The sequence below is a fragment of the Porites lutea genome, chromosome 2 (genome assembly GCF_958299795.1).
Source record: "Porites lutea chromosome 2, jaPorLute2.1, whole genome shotgun sequence".
Taxonomy (NCBI): Eukaryota; Metazoa; Cnidaria; class Anthozoa; order Scleractinia; family Poritidae; genus Porites; species Porites lutea.
Genome location: NC_133202.1, coordinates 11,376,278 through 11,394,508, shown reverse-complemented (window position 1 = coordinate 11,394,508; position 18,231 = coordinate 11,376,278). Strand labels below are relative to the sequence as shown.

General features: G+C 36.8%; 1 protein-coding gene across 1 annotated transcript; it reads right to left on the bottom strand.

The window, feature by feature from the left end:
- Window positions 1-1,128: 1,128 nt before the first annotated feature.
- Window positions 1,129-18,140, bottom strand: LOC140925621 (microfibril-associated glycoprotein 4-like). The gene is made up of 5 exons (XM_073375536.1): window positions 17,903-18,140; window positions 14,718-14,977; window positions 12,999-13,119; window positions 11,396-11,776; window positions 1,129-1,394 (listed from the first exon to the last, which is right to left on the bottom strand). The coding sequence occupies exons 1-5, from the start codon at window positions 17,967-17,969 to the stop codon at window positions 1,129-1,131; spliced, it is 1,095 nt and encodes a 364-aa protein (XP_073231637.1). The 5' UTR covers window positions 17,970-18,140.
- Window positions 18,141-18,231: the final 91 nt, after the last annotated feature.

Below are 18,231 nucleotides of genomic sequence, written 5' to 3'. Positions count from 1 at the left end.
TGTACGAGCTGTTTTTTCAATAAAATAAATCAATAATAATGATCATTCGAGGTACGAGAACGCAACCCCTTATTTGTGTTGGGTGTTCTGTACATTATTGGGTGTCCTGTGCAATTAATAAGGAAGGTTTTTCCGAGATTGCATTCCTCGTCGTCGACACACATTTGTCTCGCTTTGAGGCGCTTGCTTACGTTCTGCCTTACTTTGAGGCGCTAACTCATCTGGTGATTCGTGTGTCCTCGGCGTTCATCTTTCAAACGTTTGCTGAGGTCTGCTATTCTGTCTTCGTAAATCGTTCATCTTTTAAAAGTGTGCTGAATCTTCGCATGATCATCGTAAAGCGTATATATTTAAGAGTTTGCTGAAGGTCTACTATCGATCTGTGTTTAATGAATCTTCCAAAGCCTTCATCTTTCAAAAGTGTGCTGAAAGTGTGCTGAGTAAAATTTTACTTTGGACCGGATCAACTCGGACTGCCAGTCCGGGTCGGATCAACACGGATCGACTCGGATCGGATAAAAAAAAATCAACTAAGACCATAAAAAGAAAAATATTAAAAATCTATGAGACTATAACCCCTCACGTGAAACTTACACAAAGCACAGCGTTGGAGCAAAAGCGTTTTGACCTCCGATCGTTGTCGCCCGCACAGCCCTAACCTTTGGTTATTACTAGTAATAATAATAAACGCCTTAGCTAATAGGTAACGTCTAATTTGAGACAACATGTGTCACTTTATACGGGCAGTTTGCGTCTTATGTAAGTGACGCATCTTATCCGAAACGCGCCGTATAAATGGCCTTCAGTGTTTCACTACTGTACAATAATCAATTAAGATACAGATTATAAACAATTGTGGAACTACGTACTATTTGGTTGCTTAACACTAAGACTAACCTGGGCGCAACAGACGTTATTTGGGTCATCCAGGCGGGTTTTGGGTTGCGAGCACCAGAGCCCTTCTGAGCGCCCTCAATAACGCTTGTTGCATGTTCAGGCTACATAAAACTATCAGCGGAGTCTTAAATGTGACGACTGGTGTTATCGTGGTGACCTCTTTAAAACGGAAATCTCCGTACTAGTTGCTTTGTCCCTTCAGTGTCTGTATACAGGGCTCAACTGTCCGGATTAGGCTTCTACTGGTTTGGTTTTCATTTCAGCCCGTTTGGCGGAGTAAAAATGGCCTTTCCAGTGATACCAGTTTACACCGTTGGCATGAGAGGAGTGATGTCCATTAAGATAGCGACCATTTAAGTTGGAGGTATGACATTTATAGTACCACCAGGCTCCCTCATATGCAATGGCACAGCTCTTGCCAGGAGTTTGGTCATTGTCTTGATCTTTGGTGGAGAACGGCATATTATGATGTCCTTTAAGAGAGTCACCAGCAGTTCCTAAAATTATAAACACAAGTCTCATTTCTTACCCTAAATTTTTATTAATGCTCCTAACTAACCTTTCTTTAGACGTTTCGGCGGGAAAGTGAGAGAGTAGCGGCACTCCAAATAAGTAAAACGGGCATTTTTACCGTGACAAATAGGGCATTTAACCTCAACTACGTTACAGTCTACTTATCACACTCTTCAATCTTTAGTTATTTTATCTGAACTTTGACTTGGCATACTTTTTCCTTGTAAATAAACGTAAACGGGTGATACTTTCTAGACTACACATTTGCTCCGGGTACTGACCTGAATAAAGTGCAAAATTAGGTGCCTCTCGATTTCTTCAGCAGAGTCCCAGCCAAGTTACTGACCAGAGGGTTTTTTTTACTACAGTTCCATTAGTTATCATCATTTCTATCATAATAGTTACACTTTAGACGGCTCACATATAGAGCGTTTCACAGGACGAAATAATGTGTTAACGTATTTTGTAAACTCGACGGAAACGGGAAGTTTCTTATATCCGTCACGTTTCCGTATCAAACCAAGCACTTTCTGTTTTTTGCCCTGTTCCTTTTAAAGCCAGATCAATTCCATTTAGCAAAGTTTTATTCACACAAAAAGAAATGTCAGTAAGATTGGCTGATCGATTCAGAATACATGGGGTTTGCACTAGCTAGCTTTTTCTCAGTCGTCTCCTTGGTAGCACCAGTTGACCAAGTGTACTCTTTTCAGCCACATGACCTCTAGTTGTATACCTCACCATCTCACTTAATCCTCTTACTGATGTTTCGATTATATTCGGTTGAGTTACCCCATAACATAATTGTAAGCAGTTTACCAGCTCACTGCTGATGGAGTAAGCTGGGACAGCTATTCAAAAAAGGTACCTGCTATAGGCAAGTCGGCTTTTTGAGAATTTAAGTAGCAAAACGAGATCAGATTGAGTTCTCTTTGGGCGAAGATAAAGGCCACTGGCCTGCCGAACAACGAGCTAAGAAACTATATTATTTTGCAGAGCCAGGATCGACTACTCCTTCGCCTTGTAAGCCTTTGTAAGTTTGTTTAAGATATTTCACACACTTTCTCCCTAGCATAATAAGAACAGGCTTCGTTATTTGCCGTCTTCTCCCGACACTTGCCACTTGATATTTGCATTGATCAGAGGCTTGGAATCGGGAGCTGCTAAAGGTTTGCAAGAGGCCATGTATTGTCTGTTGAGCATGGTCAGCAGAAAAATACAAGTTACAGTACCAAGTGCAATAACAAATGCTGTGATAACAGGGTTTTGTCCATTAAAAAACCTCGTCTTTCACTGTCGAAAGAGCATGAATAAAATCATTGTTCGGGGTGCAGAAGGAAATCATTGGCAAAAGGTAGTGTCCATTGTATGAATTTTTTCTTATTATGTCCTTATTTGGCAGTCAAAAAACCAAGACCAATTCGATATTTCAGTGAATGTAAGATATAGTTACAAAAAATGAGTCAAAACAAAATGAGTCAATAGCTAGGCAACTCCCAACCGAGAGTCAGCGGCGTACTAAAAAGGTTGTATTGCGTAAAGTTAAGTACAGGAACAAATTGTTACGCCAAAAATACAACTGAGTTTTTAAACGAGAGCAGGTCCTTCCCCTTAAAGCATTTTTTGTCGGAAAACTGTCCCTGATCACCTCACAGCAGTACTGATCCCGATCCCACGACTAAGGATCCCAGATCTCGGGCCTTTGATCCCTGTCAAATCCCTGATCCCACTCCATTTTTTGCCTTTTATCCCTGATCCCATATAACTCGTTACGACCCTGAAGTTCGCCTATATTTGTCAAACAAAACGAGTTGGAATAATCACGCGTGTTTATAGCAAGCTACTATGAACAAACTATTCTTACACTCTCGAAGAATCGCGTTAAAACAATGCAATCGCTGAAACATAGTAGATTCGGTGAAAACAAGAAACGTCTGAGTTGAAGATCGGGTACAGGAATACCGAACAACAGTTGCCAGTTTTCTAAATTAATTCTAAGTTTTTTAAATTTTGAATAACTGGGACCTCTCAAATAGTAACCTAAACGAGTAGTCTATTATGTTGCGAGATAAGCCCCGTTGGTAGATAGCTAAGGATAATTAGGGATAGTCGCTTTAGGGATAGTCTATGACGTTACCCATTGTTTTTAACCGAGGGAAAAATTACGTTCCTCCATAGTAATTAAGTGCCTAGTCATTGTCTTCCCGCATACTAATTCGGTATAGGTTTACTAATGAACGTCTCTCTACTACAATAGGCACAATAGGCTTGCCTCTCCGCTTGCCCGTTAAGTAATTTGAGCCCGGTTTTCGAACCGTCTGCAGTCTCCATATAGACTCCCTAATATATTAGTGCGATAGGTTATAATACCAGCATAACAAGTATACCCTTGTATACCCATGTTTACCTTAGTAGTACTGTATATCCTGTATACCCCTATATATCCTGTGTACCTATGTATATCCTGTGTACCCATGTACCCATGTTTACCTTAGTAATACTGTATAAACATATTTACATATATACATTTACTGTACATATTTTCTCCAAGGTAGAAACTAAAGTACCTGACTTCAAATCACTTTCAAACGATACTTTAATATCTCTTCTTATGAATTCTTCTGATTATTTAATTAACTGTCAATTAGTTTCATTTATCTCGCAATGCTTTGAATTAAGAACCAAATTAATATCAATGAATGAATAAATGAGAACTGTAACGTTTTGTAATGTTTTGCATGTACTAATAAGTTGAATTAGTACTTAAATTTAGACTAATAGCTTTTGCAATACTGTAATTCCTTTATGGTCAAGCAAATAAAGCATTTGGTGTTGTTGTTGTATACCTTATATGCCCCTATATATCTTTTATACACATGTTTACCCTAGTAATACTGTATACCTTGTATACCCCTATACATCTTGTACTCACATGTTTACCTTAGTAATACTGTACACCCTGTATACCCCTATATATCCTCCCTTACCAAATCCAACACTGTTTTGAATGTATTTATAAGCTATTTTTGAAAACTGTTTTTAACCTGTTTTGTGAAATAGGTTTTAAATAGGGTGAAAAGTGTATTTTTAATGTATTTTTCGACTGCTTTTAAAGGTGTTTTAACCTGTTTAAAACGCTATTAAAAAATAATTTTTAATGTATTTTTAAATTCGTTTAAAATATATAAAAAATTCCAGGGCTTTTGCAAGGCTCAAAACAGGTCTAAAATAGTTTTTAAATATCTTATAAATCGGAATAAAAACAGGATAAAAACAGTTTCAGAAACATATTTTAATTTGCTATACTATTTTAAAACTATTTTTAATGGCAATTTTAAACGTATTTTGAAAAAAACAGGTTTAAAATAGGTCCAAAAATATATTTTTAATATATTTTTCGACTGATTTTAAAGGTGTTTTAACCTGTTTAAAACGCTATTAAAATGTTATGCTTCAAAATATATTTTTTAATAGCTTTTTAATGGGTTTCGAAATTTAGTAAAATAATCGTATTTGCAAATACAATAAAAATACTTTGAAAATAGTATTAAAATACCACAGAGGAAGAAAAGCAATAGCACGCGTATATTGTGAAAATACATCAAAAATAGGATGCAAAAATGCAAAAACAGTATAAAATTGTAAGAAAATAGCCTTAGAGTTGTGTGAAAACAGTACAAAAATCGGTCGAAAGAGCATAAAAACAGTACAAAAACAGGATGAAAATACCATTTAAATTCATGAAATAAAATGAATACAAAACCGTCGAAAATTACTCCGAAAAAGCAAGATTTACTTCTGCGAAATTTCTCCACTCAGTCCTACGCTAGCTTTCACCGGAATTATCTCTTAGCCGATTACTTTACGTTGATTTCCCTACGAATTCTCGGGAAATTCTTATGGAATTTTTCAGAAATGCTGAAATCAATCTTTAGCCTGTGTACAAACCCCCTCCCCTCAATAAAAATCGGAGGGGAAGGGGGTCGGTACACAGGCTATCAATCTTCCGCTTCAAAAGAGTATTGCGTTACGTTACCGGTAAATAATAATCTACATACATGTAACTTACATTTTTTATTATATTCACGGCTTTACTCAGTTATTATCAGAAGCTTGCAGGCTACGCCTGAACGTTTAATTATTGGCTGATAAAGAACAACATAAGAATAACACCATCAAATTTACACGAGCATGAAAGAGGTCGGTGACGTGACATCAAGTGACTGAGAACAGTGAGGCTGAGCATGGAACCCTGTAAAAACTAAAATTGCCGTACAGGCGGGAGTATATAAAATGTTTACTACCCTTCATTTGTTTCTCATATGGCGTATACTTAAGCGTCTTAGTAACATGTTATGCATATATTGTGTATAATACTCACATAACAGAAGACAGGGGACTCTTGGATTAACACACAAGACAGCACAAGACCGCGTGCTTCGGAGAGAAACTGAACCAGATCCTTTCAAAGTACATAACAGTCGCTGAGGAGTCATACCCATTTTTGATCCGTGATAAATGCAACATCTACGTGTTCAGACAATCCGCAGAGTTGAAATGTATACTTTTGTAAGATCGTAACAAACAGTAAAATCAAGCGCACCCGCCATCACAGCAACCGCCGGTACAATAATTTGAAATGAGCAAAGGACAAAGGACGGTTTGTTTATCACGTGCATTTGTCACATCACCGCGGCGCGAAGTCGTGATTTCAGTCGCGCGTGACATCTTAGAAATAATATGCCATGCATGTGCGGAATAATCTATGAGAGAAAGATAACCATATGTCGGAGTTTATTCATATCTGAGCTTTGTTTCTTGATGCATTATATATGAGGTGAGATCTTAGCTTGGATAATTTATTTATTATGTAATTTCAAGGGCTTATTTTAGATATAAAACCTCTGTTGACCGCGTGCATCCGGTTCTCGGCCCGCGGCTTCGCCTGTTTGTGAAAAAATTTCTATATGAAATTAAAATGCGATTTTAAGAAGTTTCCTTTAAAAAACTTATGGAAAGTCCCGTAACTGCATTAATTGAATCACGGCTAAAATCTACGCGGAGATTTTCGCAGAGAGCTTGCAGGTAATGAACAGTGAGGAACGGATAGATCTTTTATCGGAACACTGTCACAGTTACGTGTTGTCAGTCAAAGCTAAAACCTATTCCTAATTTTCTTCTCTTTTTTTTATTTAATTTAGATTTAATTTTTCGCTCAGCTTCGAACTTTGTTGGGAGGAGAATCCGGTCCACAATATGTGACAGCTTGTTTTGAGTCATTTATGAGTTCGTGACACGATGAAGGCTTAAAAATTAACTTTGTGCAATTGTTACTTTTATTTATAGTCTGAGTGTAAGTCTCCCAAAAGACATTACAGTATTGCACCCTAGTAATAATAAGTTATAAGTACACTACTTTAAAGTATTTACAATAAGGTAAGCATTTGATGACTTTAAGCAGACTTCAAATAGGTTATGGATAATCTGTTTTTATAGTCAGAGTGCTGTGTGCCCAAAATACAATTCAAATAGACCTCAAAACAGCGTTTAAGTACCCTATTTAAAAGTATTTAAAATGCGGTCAGTTCTTAAGGTTTTAAAACATATTTCAAATAGTCTATTTGAACTCTGTTTGTAACTTTGTCAGTGGATGCGTCTCAAAATACATTTTAGATACAACTCAAAACAGTGTTAAAGTACCCTATTTAAAAGGATTTAAAATACGGTCAGCATTTAGGCTCTTAAAACATATTTCAAATAGTCTATTTGAACTATGTTTATCACTTTGTGAGTGGATGCGTCTCAAAATACATTTTAGATACAACTCAAAACAGAGTTAAAGTACCCTATTTAAAAGTATCTTAATTACAGTCAGCATAAAAGCCCTTAAAACATATTTCAAATAGTCTATTTGAACTCTGTTTGTAACAGTGTTAGTGGTTCTATGCCCAAAATACATTTTAAATACTCTATTTTAATCATATTTATTAAACAAAATACATTGTAAATTGATGAGAGAGGTTTTCCTTTACATGAAATACAATTTAACTACACTCAAGATATATTTCAAACAGGGGCGAAAATTTAAATTTTTTTGTCAAATAATATTAAAATACAGGAAAATAGTGTTCAAATACTGGAAATACATTTTAAATACTTTAAAATCAGTTGCAAAATACATATGGTTTGGTAAGGGCTGTTTACCCATGTATATCCTGTGTACCCACGAATACCCTAGTAATACTGTATACCTTGCATACTCCTTATATATCCTGGGTACCCATGTTTACCCTAGTAGCACTGTATATCCTGTATACCCCCATATATCTTGTGTACCCATGTTTACCATAGTAATACTGAATACCTTGTATACCCTTGTATATCCTGTTTACGCATGTTTACCCTAGTAAGACCGTATACCCTGATTGAATATAAAGTGGAAACTGTTAGTATAGTTTATCAAATTAAATTCCATTATGAAATGGAGAATAGCCGGAAGATTCGTTCTATACTCTATATCGACAGACAAAAGTCGTGATAGCTAATTTTGTTCAATCAGGACACGTGATTTTGGAAACAACAACTTCATTACCATCATCTTCTTCTTTGTCATCCTCTCCTTTTTCTTCTTTATTTATGTTTGTTTTGTTTTGCCCCCTGAAAACAGCAACTGGTTTAACATTTACTCTTACAAATAGCGTATTTCAATTTCAACTATCTTTTTGGGTTTAATTATACCGACTGCACGCTGAAATATGCTCGTTTCAATGATTCAGTTAGGTCTGACGCCGCTCTACGGATAATCGCCTAAGAAATACATACATCTTTATTTCATATTTACCCACTAATGCCTACAACGGACACTGGTTTCTTGCCCTATCGACATATTGTCATAGAGTCAACCGTTCTAGGGTGTGCATGAGTAAACAGGATTAACATGGTATACAGAATACTAGAGTTTACATGGGTAAACAGAATATTGCAGAGTATAACAGGGTATTCAATAGTACTAGATATACATGGGTAAACAGGAGATTTAACAATTATTCCACGAGTGCGCGTATGCGATGAGGTGGTTGTAGGCAACCAGGCGCGTAGCGACAAGTTGGCTATAATAATCTCATATCCAACAAGCGCGAGTAAAATAATTGTTTTACTAAAAACACCCACAAAATATTGAGAATTCGTCTTCACTTTATTTGTAAGAACAACAGATAAGGTCTCAGGAATATCTTGCCATGCCGGGACAGCATATGCAAGTATAAATGATCTCACAGAGCACTTATACATATTGATGATATTGTTGCCAGCTACACCAGCTCTTTTAAGCACCGTTAAGGAATACAATCATTTGGCGGCTTTACTATAAATATAATCAATGTGGCAGTTCCATGTAAGATGAAGACTAATTTTTACACCAAGTTTTTTAAATGTCGAAACACGCCGCTCTAACTGATGGTTTCCAAAGCAAATAGGCTGTATGGTATTATTGGGATATTTCGTGAAAATTATAAGCATTTCTTTATGATTTAACTTCATCTTATGCTCAATAAAAAACTGTGCCTGTCTCTAACAAGCAAAATTCAAATCGTTAATGAAAACTGTAGTATGTATCTAGTATTGAGTCTATTTATCTAAATTTAGAACAGGGGCACGCCCATCTTAGTTCCTTGGGGTATGTCACCATGGGTGTGTTTCCACTCAGACGAGGTATTACCTTTACACACAGCTTGGGCTCTATTGGTCAGAAAAGACTGACTTAATCCAGTTAGATAGCAGAGGTTCCAAACCAAGAAGTGGAGTATATGGTAATCTAACATATCAAATCCCTTTGAGAAGTCTGAAAAGAAGTTCTGTACACAATAATTTCCGAAAAGGAAATTAAGAATAGAATAAACGGGTAGAGACTTTTGAAAATAATTTAAATATAAATATAATTGGTGGAGGAATACGATAACTGAAAACTCGTATAACGAGGTAATATAAAAATAAATATCAGAAGATTAAATTCAACTCGTCGGTCACTGGTCTTTTCTAGCCCTTGATGAAGACTAGTTTGGTTTAGTCGAAATATTGGGCAAATAAATTAATTTGTAATCCTTAGCTGGCCTCGCATTCAATTTTCAGCGTTGTTTTGTATGGCTGATCCTGATCTACAACAACATCCAGCTTTCCCTCGCTGCTGTTTGTCTAGTGGTCCTGACAAGAATTGTCCGCTAATATACAGAATGACTTTGGTAAACATGTGCAAACAGGATAAACAAGGGTATACGGAGACACTAGAGTTAACATGGGTACACAGGATATATAGGGGTATACAGAGTATACAGTATTACTAGGGTAAACGTGTACATAGGGTATATAGGGGTATACAAGGTATAGAGTATGACAAGGGTAAACATGGGTACACAGGATATATAGGAGTATACAATATTACTAGGGTAAACATGGGTACACAGGATATATAGGGGTATACTGGGTATACAGTATTACTAGGGTAAACATGGGTACACAGAATATAGAGGTATACTGGGTATACAGTATTACTAGGGTAAACATGGGTAAACAGCATACACAAGGGTATATAAGGTACACAGTATGAGTAGGGTAAACATGGGTACACAGGATATATAGGGGTATACAGGGTATACAGTATTACTAGGGTAAACATGGGTAAACAGGATATACCAGGGTATACAAGGTATACAGTATTACTAGGGTAAACATGGGTACACAAGATAAATTGGGGTATACAGGGTATACAGTATTACTAGGGTAAACATGGGTAAACAGGATATACCAGGGTATACAAGGTATACAATATTACTAGGGCAAACATGGGTAAACACAGGATATATAAGGGTATACAGGGTATACAGTATTACTAGCGTAAACATAAGATATATAGTGGTATACAAGGTATAAGATAGAACATATCAGGGAGTCTATAAGGAGACTGCAATGAATTACTTGCCCTATTAAAAGGGAAATAGGAGCAACGGCTTCCTATATCTCATTTAGCGCTAAAACTCAGACACCAAAGAAACCAATAGAGAATGGAACAAAGTTCTCGCCCTTGGAATATGCGAATTTCACTAAATTATTTTTACACCAATTAAACGCTTCAAATTTATCGGAAGTTGGTTTCTGTAGAGGTCCGCAAACTTTTATTGAGCGTTGTCAGATAGAATAGGGGGTTATTATGCTCTCTTGGTGTGTTGCAATAAGGCTCTGTCCACACTAACGCGTTTTTGTTGTCAGCGAAAACACATCGATCGATTCGCCTCCAAAGCTACCGTTTTGATGCGTTTTTGACTGTCCATACTAAAACGTTCAAAAACGGTAGAATTGCACGTCGTGATGTAAGTGGAACCCTACGCGCATGCTACAAATACACGCCCCTGCGATGTTTTACGACCCACGTGGTACATATGACGTCATCGTTTTCATTTTGATGCGTTTTCGACCATCCACGCTATGCGTTACTTTCAAAAGCGTTTTCCAATCGATGCGTTTTGGATGAAAACGCTCAGCGTATAGGTGTGGAAGGCAGGCCTTAACACAGCGAAATAAATACATTTTCAAACGAAAACGAATTATTTTGGACGGGGCGTTAATCGTGGTGGACTTGGTGGCGACGTTTCAAAGAATTGATTTAAATGTGCGGACGTTCCAGGAAATAAATTTCCGTTTAATCCAGCCTCTAAATATAACTTTAGTGAAAATCACATATCTCGGCTAGCGGGCTAAGATTGCCTCTAGCTCCGACCGATTATTCTCTCTTGTTGGAATATTATTATTCGAGAAATAATACTTGCATTCAATTTCTTTTGATAGAAAGGTTTGCCCGATAAATTGCAGCGTGTTTGTTAGCTTACAGATCGCGCCCATAAATCGTATAAACTTTAATTTAAAATTACTGCACTGGCCTTACGACGGCGTAGAACTTCATTATTATTTCTTTTTTAACTGTGGTGTTGTGTCTTACCAGCATATTGTCCAAGACGTGCCAGCTTGTACTTGTTCTGTTTATCACCAACACCAAATGAGTCGTATTCAGCGTAAGCTGTTTGGTTGTCGAAGTCTTCCAGATCAACCCGAAGCTTGCTGCGTCCTTTTGTCAGGCGGTGTATCTTGTCCAATCCGAGCCAAAACTCACCATTCAGATTTCCGAAACCGTGTTGGTAGTCATCCCAGCCACGGTAGAAATCTACCGAGCCGTCCAGTCTCTTTTGGAACACAGTCCACTCCCCACCGGCTGTTGTTTGGTCACAGTATACTTGAAAGGTTCCAGCATTGTCAGGGTCGATGGTATAAACACCGCTGTTTCGAACACCAGCTTCATACAGCTCAGCACAGTTTTTGTAGACTGAAAAACAATGAATTCCGAAGCGTCTTCATTACCATGTGTTTTCCCCTTATAGAGCGTTTAACATGACGTCACGGTGGTAATGTTGACGTTTCAAACAAATCCTGAGGGAGTTGAACTCTTTCTTAACAACTTCTTTTATTTTCATAAATCTGCATATATGCTGGCCACGTGAGCGAAAACGCTCTATAGGTATGCCCCCCCCACCACCCCCTAAAAAAAATAATACTGGTAATAGGACTGAGTGGAGTACAATTCAGGGATAAATCGTGCGAGTAATTTCAAGTCGGCGCGCGCGTAGCACCCCTGAATTCTACGACGCGACGTCCTATTACCAACTAATTGTGTCAATAACAAAATGCGAGAAGCTCAGTCTTGGAATATTTATTATTGTAAGAGAAGGATTCCAAAGCATCCGAATAAAAGTCACTGGACCAGTTAGTTTCATCCATTTTTCTTTTCTTAGTTGCTATTTTTTCATTGATTTTGATTGGTTATCATGTGCTCTGTGGTTAATTTTTATTGGCTTAAATGGCATCTACTACTTGATTTTCATTGGTTCTTTAACTCTCCAATTTGTTTTGTCTGATTACAAGCTCCTATTAACAACTGCATATGGTTACATTTTTGGAGTTACAATAGCAAAATTAAGCTATAAATATGGGCTGTTAAGAACCAATCAGATTCAAGAATTTTGTTATTGACACATCTATAATAATGATGATAATAATAATAATAATAACAATAATTAATAGAAAATGCAGAGGAGCAAACTTCACTTAAAAAACCATTGGTATTTGGGTGGTGTTGGATTAGGAAAATTTAATGACTTCATAGCATGAATGTCTTGTTGAGGATTGATTAAATAAGCGAACTAATGGAGCCATTTACGTACATGGTCATGTGTGTGGATATTTGAACACGTCGACAAACACTATTGGTCTTCATTTGTCTTTGTCTTTACGTCTATGATATGTTAAGGTCAGGCTAGTTAATTTTATCAGTGCTTAAATTTTCGTTTTCATTTTCTTTAGTTGTAAACCATGCATGGTAATGTAAAATGCTCCATGACAATCAACTTTTTCTTGATGAAGTAGGGGAATGCATGCAGAAAGTAAGAATGAAGTAAAATAGAATACAATTGCAGAAACAAAACTTAGTCAATCAGCCAAAGGAGAGAGAGCCTGGGAAAGTAGAATGTAACCTATTGAGTGTACATTACCTTTCAAGTCGCACTGATCTCCTTTAAAACCCTCGCGACAGACACATCTGAATCCTTTGTTTGTAAACCCTACTTGGCACAGAAAGTTCTTTCCAGGGCAACGGCTACGATGACAAAAGTTCTGGAAAACAGTTGAAAAACGAACATGAAAGAATTCAAAATTAATGTGTTTCGGGATTTAATTGACACACCTGTACGTTTTAAACATGAACAGGTCCTAATATAATTCAATACTTCCGTGAAACGTGCGGCTGCACTTTTCAAGGAAATATGGAACCTTTTAAGCGGACGTTTTGGGTCAGTGCGAGAATGTTAAGTTTACCCGCAGGCCTGGGCGGGAGGGGTACTTTAGGAATTTTTGGGTGGGGAGTGCCGCTGGGACCCGGGAACTCTTAGCCTATACCAGAGCTAGTTCAGTTGAATTTTGCTAACTTATTTCTAGAGTAAACTCCCTAAATTCCCCCTATCCTAGAGTAGCTTTTAGGCTGAGTTGCGTAAATTTAAATTTGCTGATTTGATTTTTTTTTTATATTTTTGAGTGGCAATTCCGAGTTTCCCTAGTCTAGACAAAAATCTTCAACAAATTGATCAGTTTACTGGAAAATGATACTCTATTCTAGACTTAAACTCTCTGATTTATATACCCTATCCCAGAGTAAACTGCTCGAAAACCATACCCTTCACAGCGGCACATACCTATATAGCCCATATATGGCAGTACCCCGCACCCCACTCCCCCCTCCCCCCCCCCCCCCCCCCCGGGGCCGCAGGTAACTGAAACTGCTTTTTTCCTAGTTATTTAGTTAAAAGGTTCTTACATAAATTGATAATCAGCGCAAATTTTGGATATTTTTTTTTATTATCTGAGAACTGAAAATGAGATTCATAAAGGTAAGAGAATCAGCGTTCCTCAGCCTATTCCTCATATAAAGTCCGCATAACCCCAGCTGGCAAGAGGTCAAATCGCACCACTACTGGACTGCTCTTTCAGTTTTTATCCGTTTGAGGTGAAACTTAGCAGGATTGTAGAACATGAAATTTTCTAGGTACCCATGGTTTAGAATTTTGAACTTTAACGGTTTTTGGCGGGAAAATTACGTCACAAGATAAACAAAAAAATTAAATTTTAACTTATATTGCCCAAAATTCCTTTTTTTGAAAGACCGTAACAGGACAAAACGAAAAGTGAAAAATTTTTGCAAAAGCTCAATTGCATGATGAGATATAGCATTTTAAAGTTTGTCTTTGTTTCTAAAAATAGTAACAAAATGGCGGGAAATTCAAAATTTAAACCTTAATAACTCTGCAACCAATTAAGCTTTTCAAAAACTTTTTTCACATTACCTTCTATCTCGTTACGGTCTTTCTAATCTACGTATTTGTGGCACTATCAGTTACAATTTAATAATTTATGTCAATCTTGTGACGTAATTTTCCCGCCAAAAAACGTTGAAATTCAAAATTCTAAAACCATGGGTACCTAGAAAATTTTATGTTCTACAATCCTGCTAAATTTCAGCTCAAACGGATAAAAACTGAAAGAGCAGTTTGGTACTGGCGCGATTTGTCCTCCTGCTAGCCCGGCGTGATAATTAAATAAGTGTTAATGTATATAAAGGTGACTGTAATACAGATAATACACTCGCTAAACAAACATCAGTTACTGAATGTCCAACTTCACTCATTTTCCTCATCCTTTATTACTGCAAAGTCCCTTACCTCAACAGCGAAGTGTATGTAACCTTTCTTTTCTTTCAAACCAGTTTGTGTTTCGCTTTCATCGGTGAAATTTTTCAACTCGCACGTTCGTTTTCCCTCAAGTTCGGGCCCAACGTTCATGGATACGCAGTTTGGCTCCAAAAAGCACTTCACCCGACAGCTTCCCTCGTTTGGGACCAGCTCAGTCCTTATCACGTGACCAGGAAGAACTTTGTCGTTTATAGGTTCCTTGAAATTGATGATGCGGTTATATTCTGTCACTAAAACCGCAAGAAATAATGGGTGAGAAAAAAATCTGTACGTATATGTTGCGTCCCACCTGAAGAAATGCATGGTTTTTACATGACGTGGCAAAAATTCAACCTAAGAAATTACTGATTCTCCTGGGTGTCTACTTTCATAAGGTCTTACAACAGCTTAATATCTGTATTTTTACAAATTTTCAGCTCCAATGAAAGGGTCCTAATTCGTTTTGAGATACAGAGGACGCTTAACAGTTCCAAGCTTTTGCGTGACGCGGAATTTAGATGGCTGCCGGGAAAGCTCTCATGTAGGTTGAGATTTTGCCACCTAAACATTAATTGCCTCAGTCTGAGAACAAATGATTATTTCTTTAGTCTCTATCAGTTCCTCAAGCGATAAATTCACGCTTTTGCAGGAAAACTCAAACAGATGTTTCTGTTGGTTTCCCGACCGCCCTTATTTGAATCTCTCAAAGGAACACCAACATGTCGTCTCTATTCAAAGCTGTTTTAAATCTGAGTAAAAAATTTTCCCGAGTATCTCTCAAATGAAATATCGCGCAGACCTCGATCGATTCTTGGCCAGGCTTTTTATTTCATCTCATTTTCAATTCTAATTTCTATTAAATTTGAAGTTTATTGAAGTTCAATTGATCTTTATAAGTTACAAATTAAATTTTTGATGGCGTGACAGTTAAAACAGATGATTATCTGACAAATTCCTCCTTTCAGTAACTTCTTTCGCAGTTGAGATTTCCCACATTGGTGAAATGAAACCCCTTTAAGTGACCCCTGTGCTCGTGGTTATGCTTCTTCAACACATTGCTCAGTGCTCATAATTCAACGTCCTTACAGTCTTAGTAATATAATTTTGGTAAGGCCGTCTAGTCTCCATCTCACTTGACATGATAGAAGGTTTGAGTGAGGGTTTGTTATTTACACATAATTTTTAGTATTTGCTGTTAAATTGGCCAATTTTTTAATGTTTAATCCTTCCTTCCTGTTAACTGTTCGGAGGGTTTTTCGGGAAAAAAAAACCGTATCTGTACACTTAAAAAGATACATTTTTCACATAACAATATAAAATGGAAATAAGATAAAAAGTTTTTTGAATTCCTTTTCGGAAATCTTGGGTAGTCTTCGGGAATTGTCAATAAATGGCCTTAAGTCCTTGATATACTAAACAAGATAATATTGGCCTTACTGGAGAAATTTTTGTATCTTCCTGGAAAAAAATTACTGTAACAGTGATTTTTTTTTTTTTCACTGTTAGTCTTAAAATCCTTAAAATTTAATTGCTTTATGTTTCAGAGCCAAAAATGTTTAAGTGTTTAGTGTTATCGAAAAGGCCATTTTCATGATGGCGTCATTTTACTACTATACGACCAGAATCCTTTGTGTTTTTTTCTTTCTTGTGCAAATTAGGGCTTTTGTTATTTAAACCTCGCTGGGATGACCAAATTTTAATGTGAAAGGAAAAACGAAAAGCATTCTGGTCGTGGTAGTAAAATGACTCTATCAAAAACCTTGCAAATCGAGGAAACAGTAATTCAAAGATAAAATTTGATTTGTACATAAAAGAACTGATGTTTTACCAGCAGTAGACTGTCGGTAATGAAATTCCGAGAGACTCACTTCGGAAAGGGTTTTAATAAGTTTGATTAAATACTGCTAAATAAAGTGTAAGGTAATAATTTATAATTTATAATTTTAGCAAATCAAAAAATAAAACGGTTTTTTAATAGAAAAATGCAAATTTTGCTAAGCGTACTGGGCCGGGTTGTTCAAAGCTGGGTTAGGGTAACCTAGGGTTAGTGCGAAATTTGAAATCAGATATGAGAGCTTAAAAAGCAAATTCATTTTAATTCTCTTTGCCTACAGTTTGATGATTGGATACTCTAAAAAGAATAGAGAAAATTATCCGACAGAGTGCTTTTGATAAAAAGAAAAAGAAACCCGGGTTAAAATTTAACCCTGGGTTAGCGCTAACCGGCGTTCAAACAACTGGGCCCTGGCTGTCAAAACTTTGTTGCCAAGGTAACGTCAATGATGACGTACACGGTTTTGAAGTTATTCAACTTTAAAGTTGAGGGGCGCCTCAAAAGCAACCCGTCGGTCTGAAGAGAGGTAACATTAATACGCCGATTCAAGCTACATAATGATTGTTTTTATTTATAGCAATCCGACATTCGACTCTTTGCCGTATTTCTTACACGAGTGAATACTAGAAAGTCATGCAAGTATCAGAAAACGGTTTTAATCCCTAAAACACTAGACCATCGTACGACAATTGATTTTCCTACGTTATTTAATAAATTTTCCCCTGGTTTTCCTTCTGTAAATAAGAGTGAGTCTATTCCAGAATAAAATAAGTTGTCAATCAATTGAACGCACCTAAATTCGAAATGCGAATAACTTCTGGCTGACTAATTAACTTGGATCCTTTTATATGCCTCAAATGTCACCGTTGAAAGAACAAAATGAGCTGTTACTAAAAAACCACTGTTGTTTCTTTTTTCTTTAAATAGGTTTCCGCTATTGGAAAAGGAAGCTGAACTGCAAACACATTTTTTTTCTTTTAAGTATATTTTTTTCTTTTGAAAAAGGAAGCTAAACTGTAGAGACACTTTTAATTGTTTTCGCATTTCTTAACGAAATCCTTGCCAGAGTAAAATTAAGCTGTTTTAAGGCCTTCAGTTCTTGGTTATGTGAGCCTTAAGTGATCGACACACAACTTAGCTTCTTGCTTCAACTACGTTGTTAAGGCCGTCAATCTGAATAACTTTGCATCCCATATAATATCAATTTTTCTGAGCTGTTATTGAGATAACCATTGCAGTCCATTCATGAATATCGAACTCATCAACTCAAATTTTAAGTACAGACTGAGTTCTACTATTTCTTATTGACTCAATCTTTTGTTAACTCGCATGCAACGCTTACCAGAAGCTACTGCACCGATTCCAAGCATATTCCACGCGAGAAAAATACATGCTGTAATATAAGTCATTGTCAGGCCGGTTTGCGCTAGCTTGAGTCGTTATTTTCCGGTTCAGCAACAAGTATGCTGGTCAGGCCTGACTCAGTGCGTTTGCACAAATAGTTCCCAGTTGTTTTCTTACCTACCGAGTGCTTTTACTGATTGTTGTTTAGAATTGTTCGCCTTTTTGGTTCCAGTCAGTCTTTATAATGAATTCTTGTCCTAATTCATTATTAAGTTTATTAAAAGAGGGGGCTATTTTCAACTACTTGCATTCAAATGAATATCTTAA

Excerpts from the sequence above, each read along its gene's own strand:
- LOC140925621 (XM_073375536.1), bottom strand. The coding sequence starts at position 17,969 with ATGACTTATATTACAGCATGTATTTTTCTCGCGTGGAATATGCTTGGA. Across the intron at positions 13,120-14,717 it reads ACATACACTTCGCTGTTGAG|AACTTTTGTCATCGTAGCCG; the intron begins GTAAGGGACTTT and ends ACTGTTTTCCAG. Across the intron at positions 1,395-11,395 it reads ACGTCTTGGACAATATGCTG|GAACTGCTGGTGACTCTCTT; the intron begins GTAAGACACAAC and ends TTATAATTTTAG.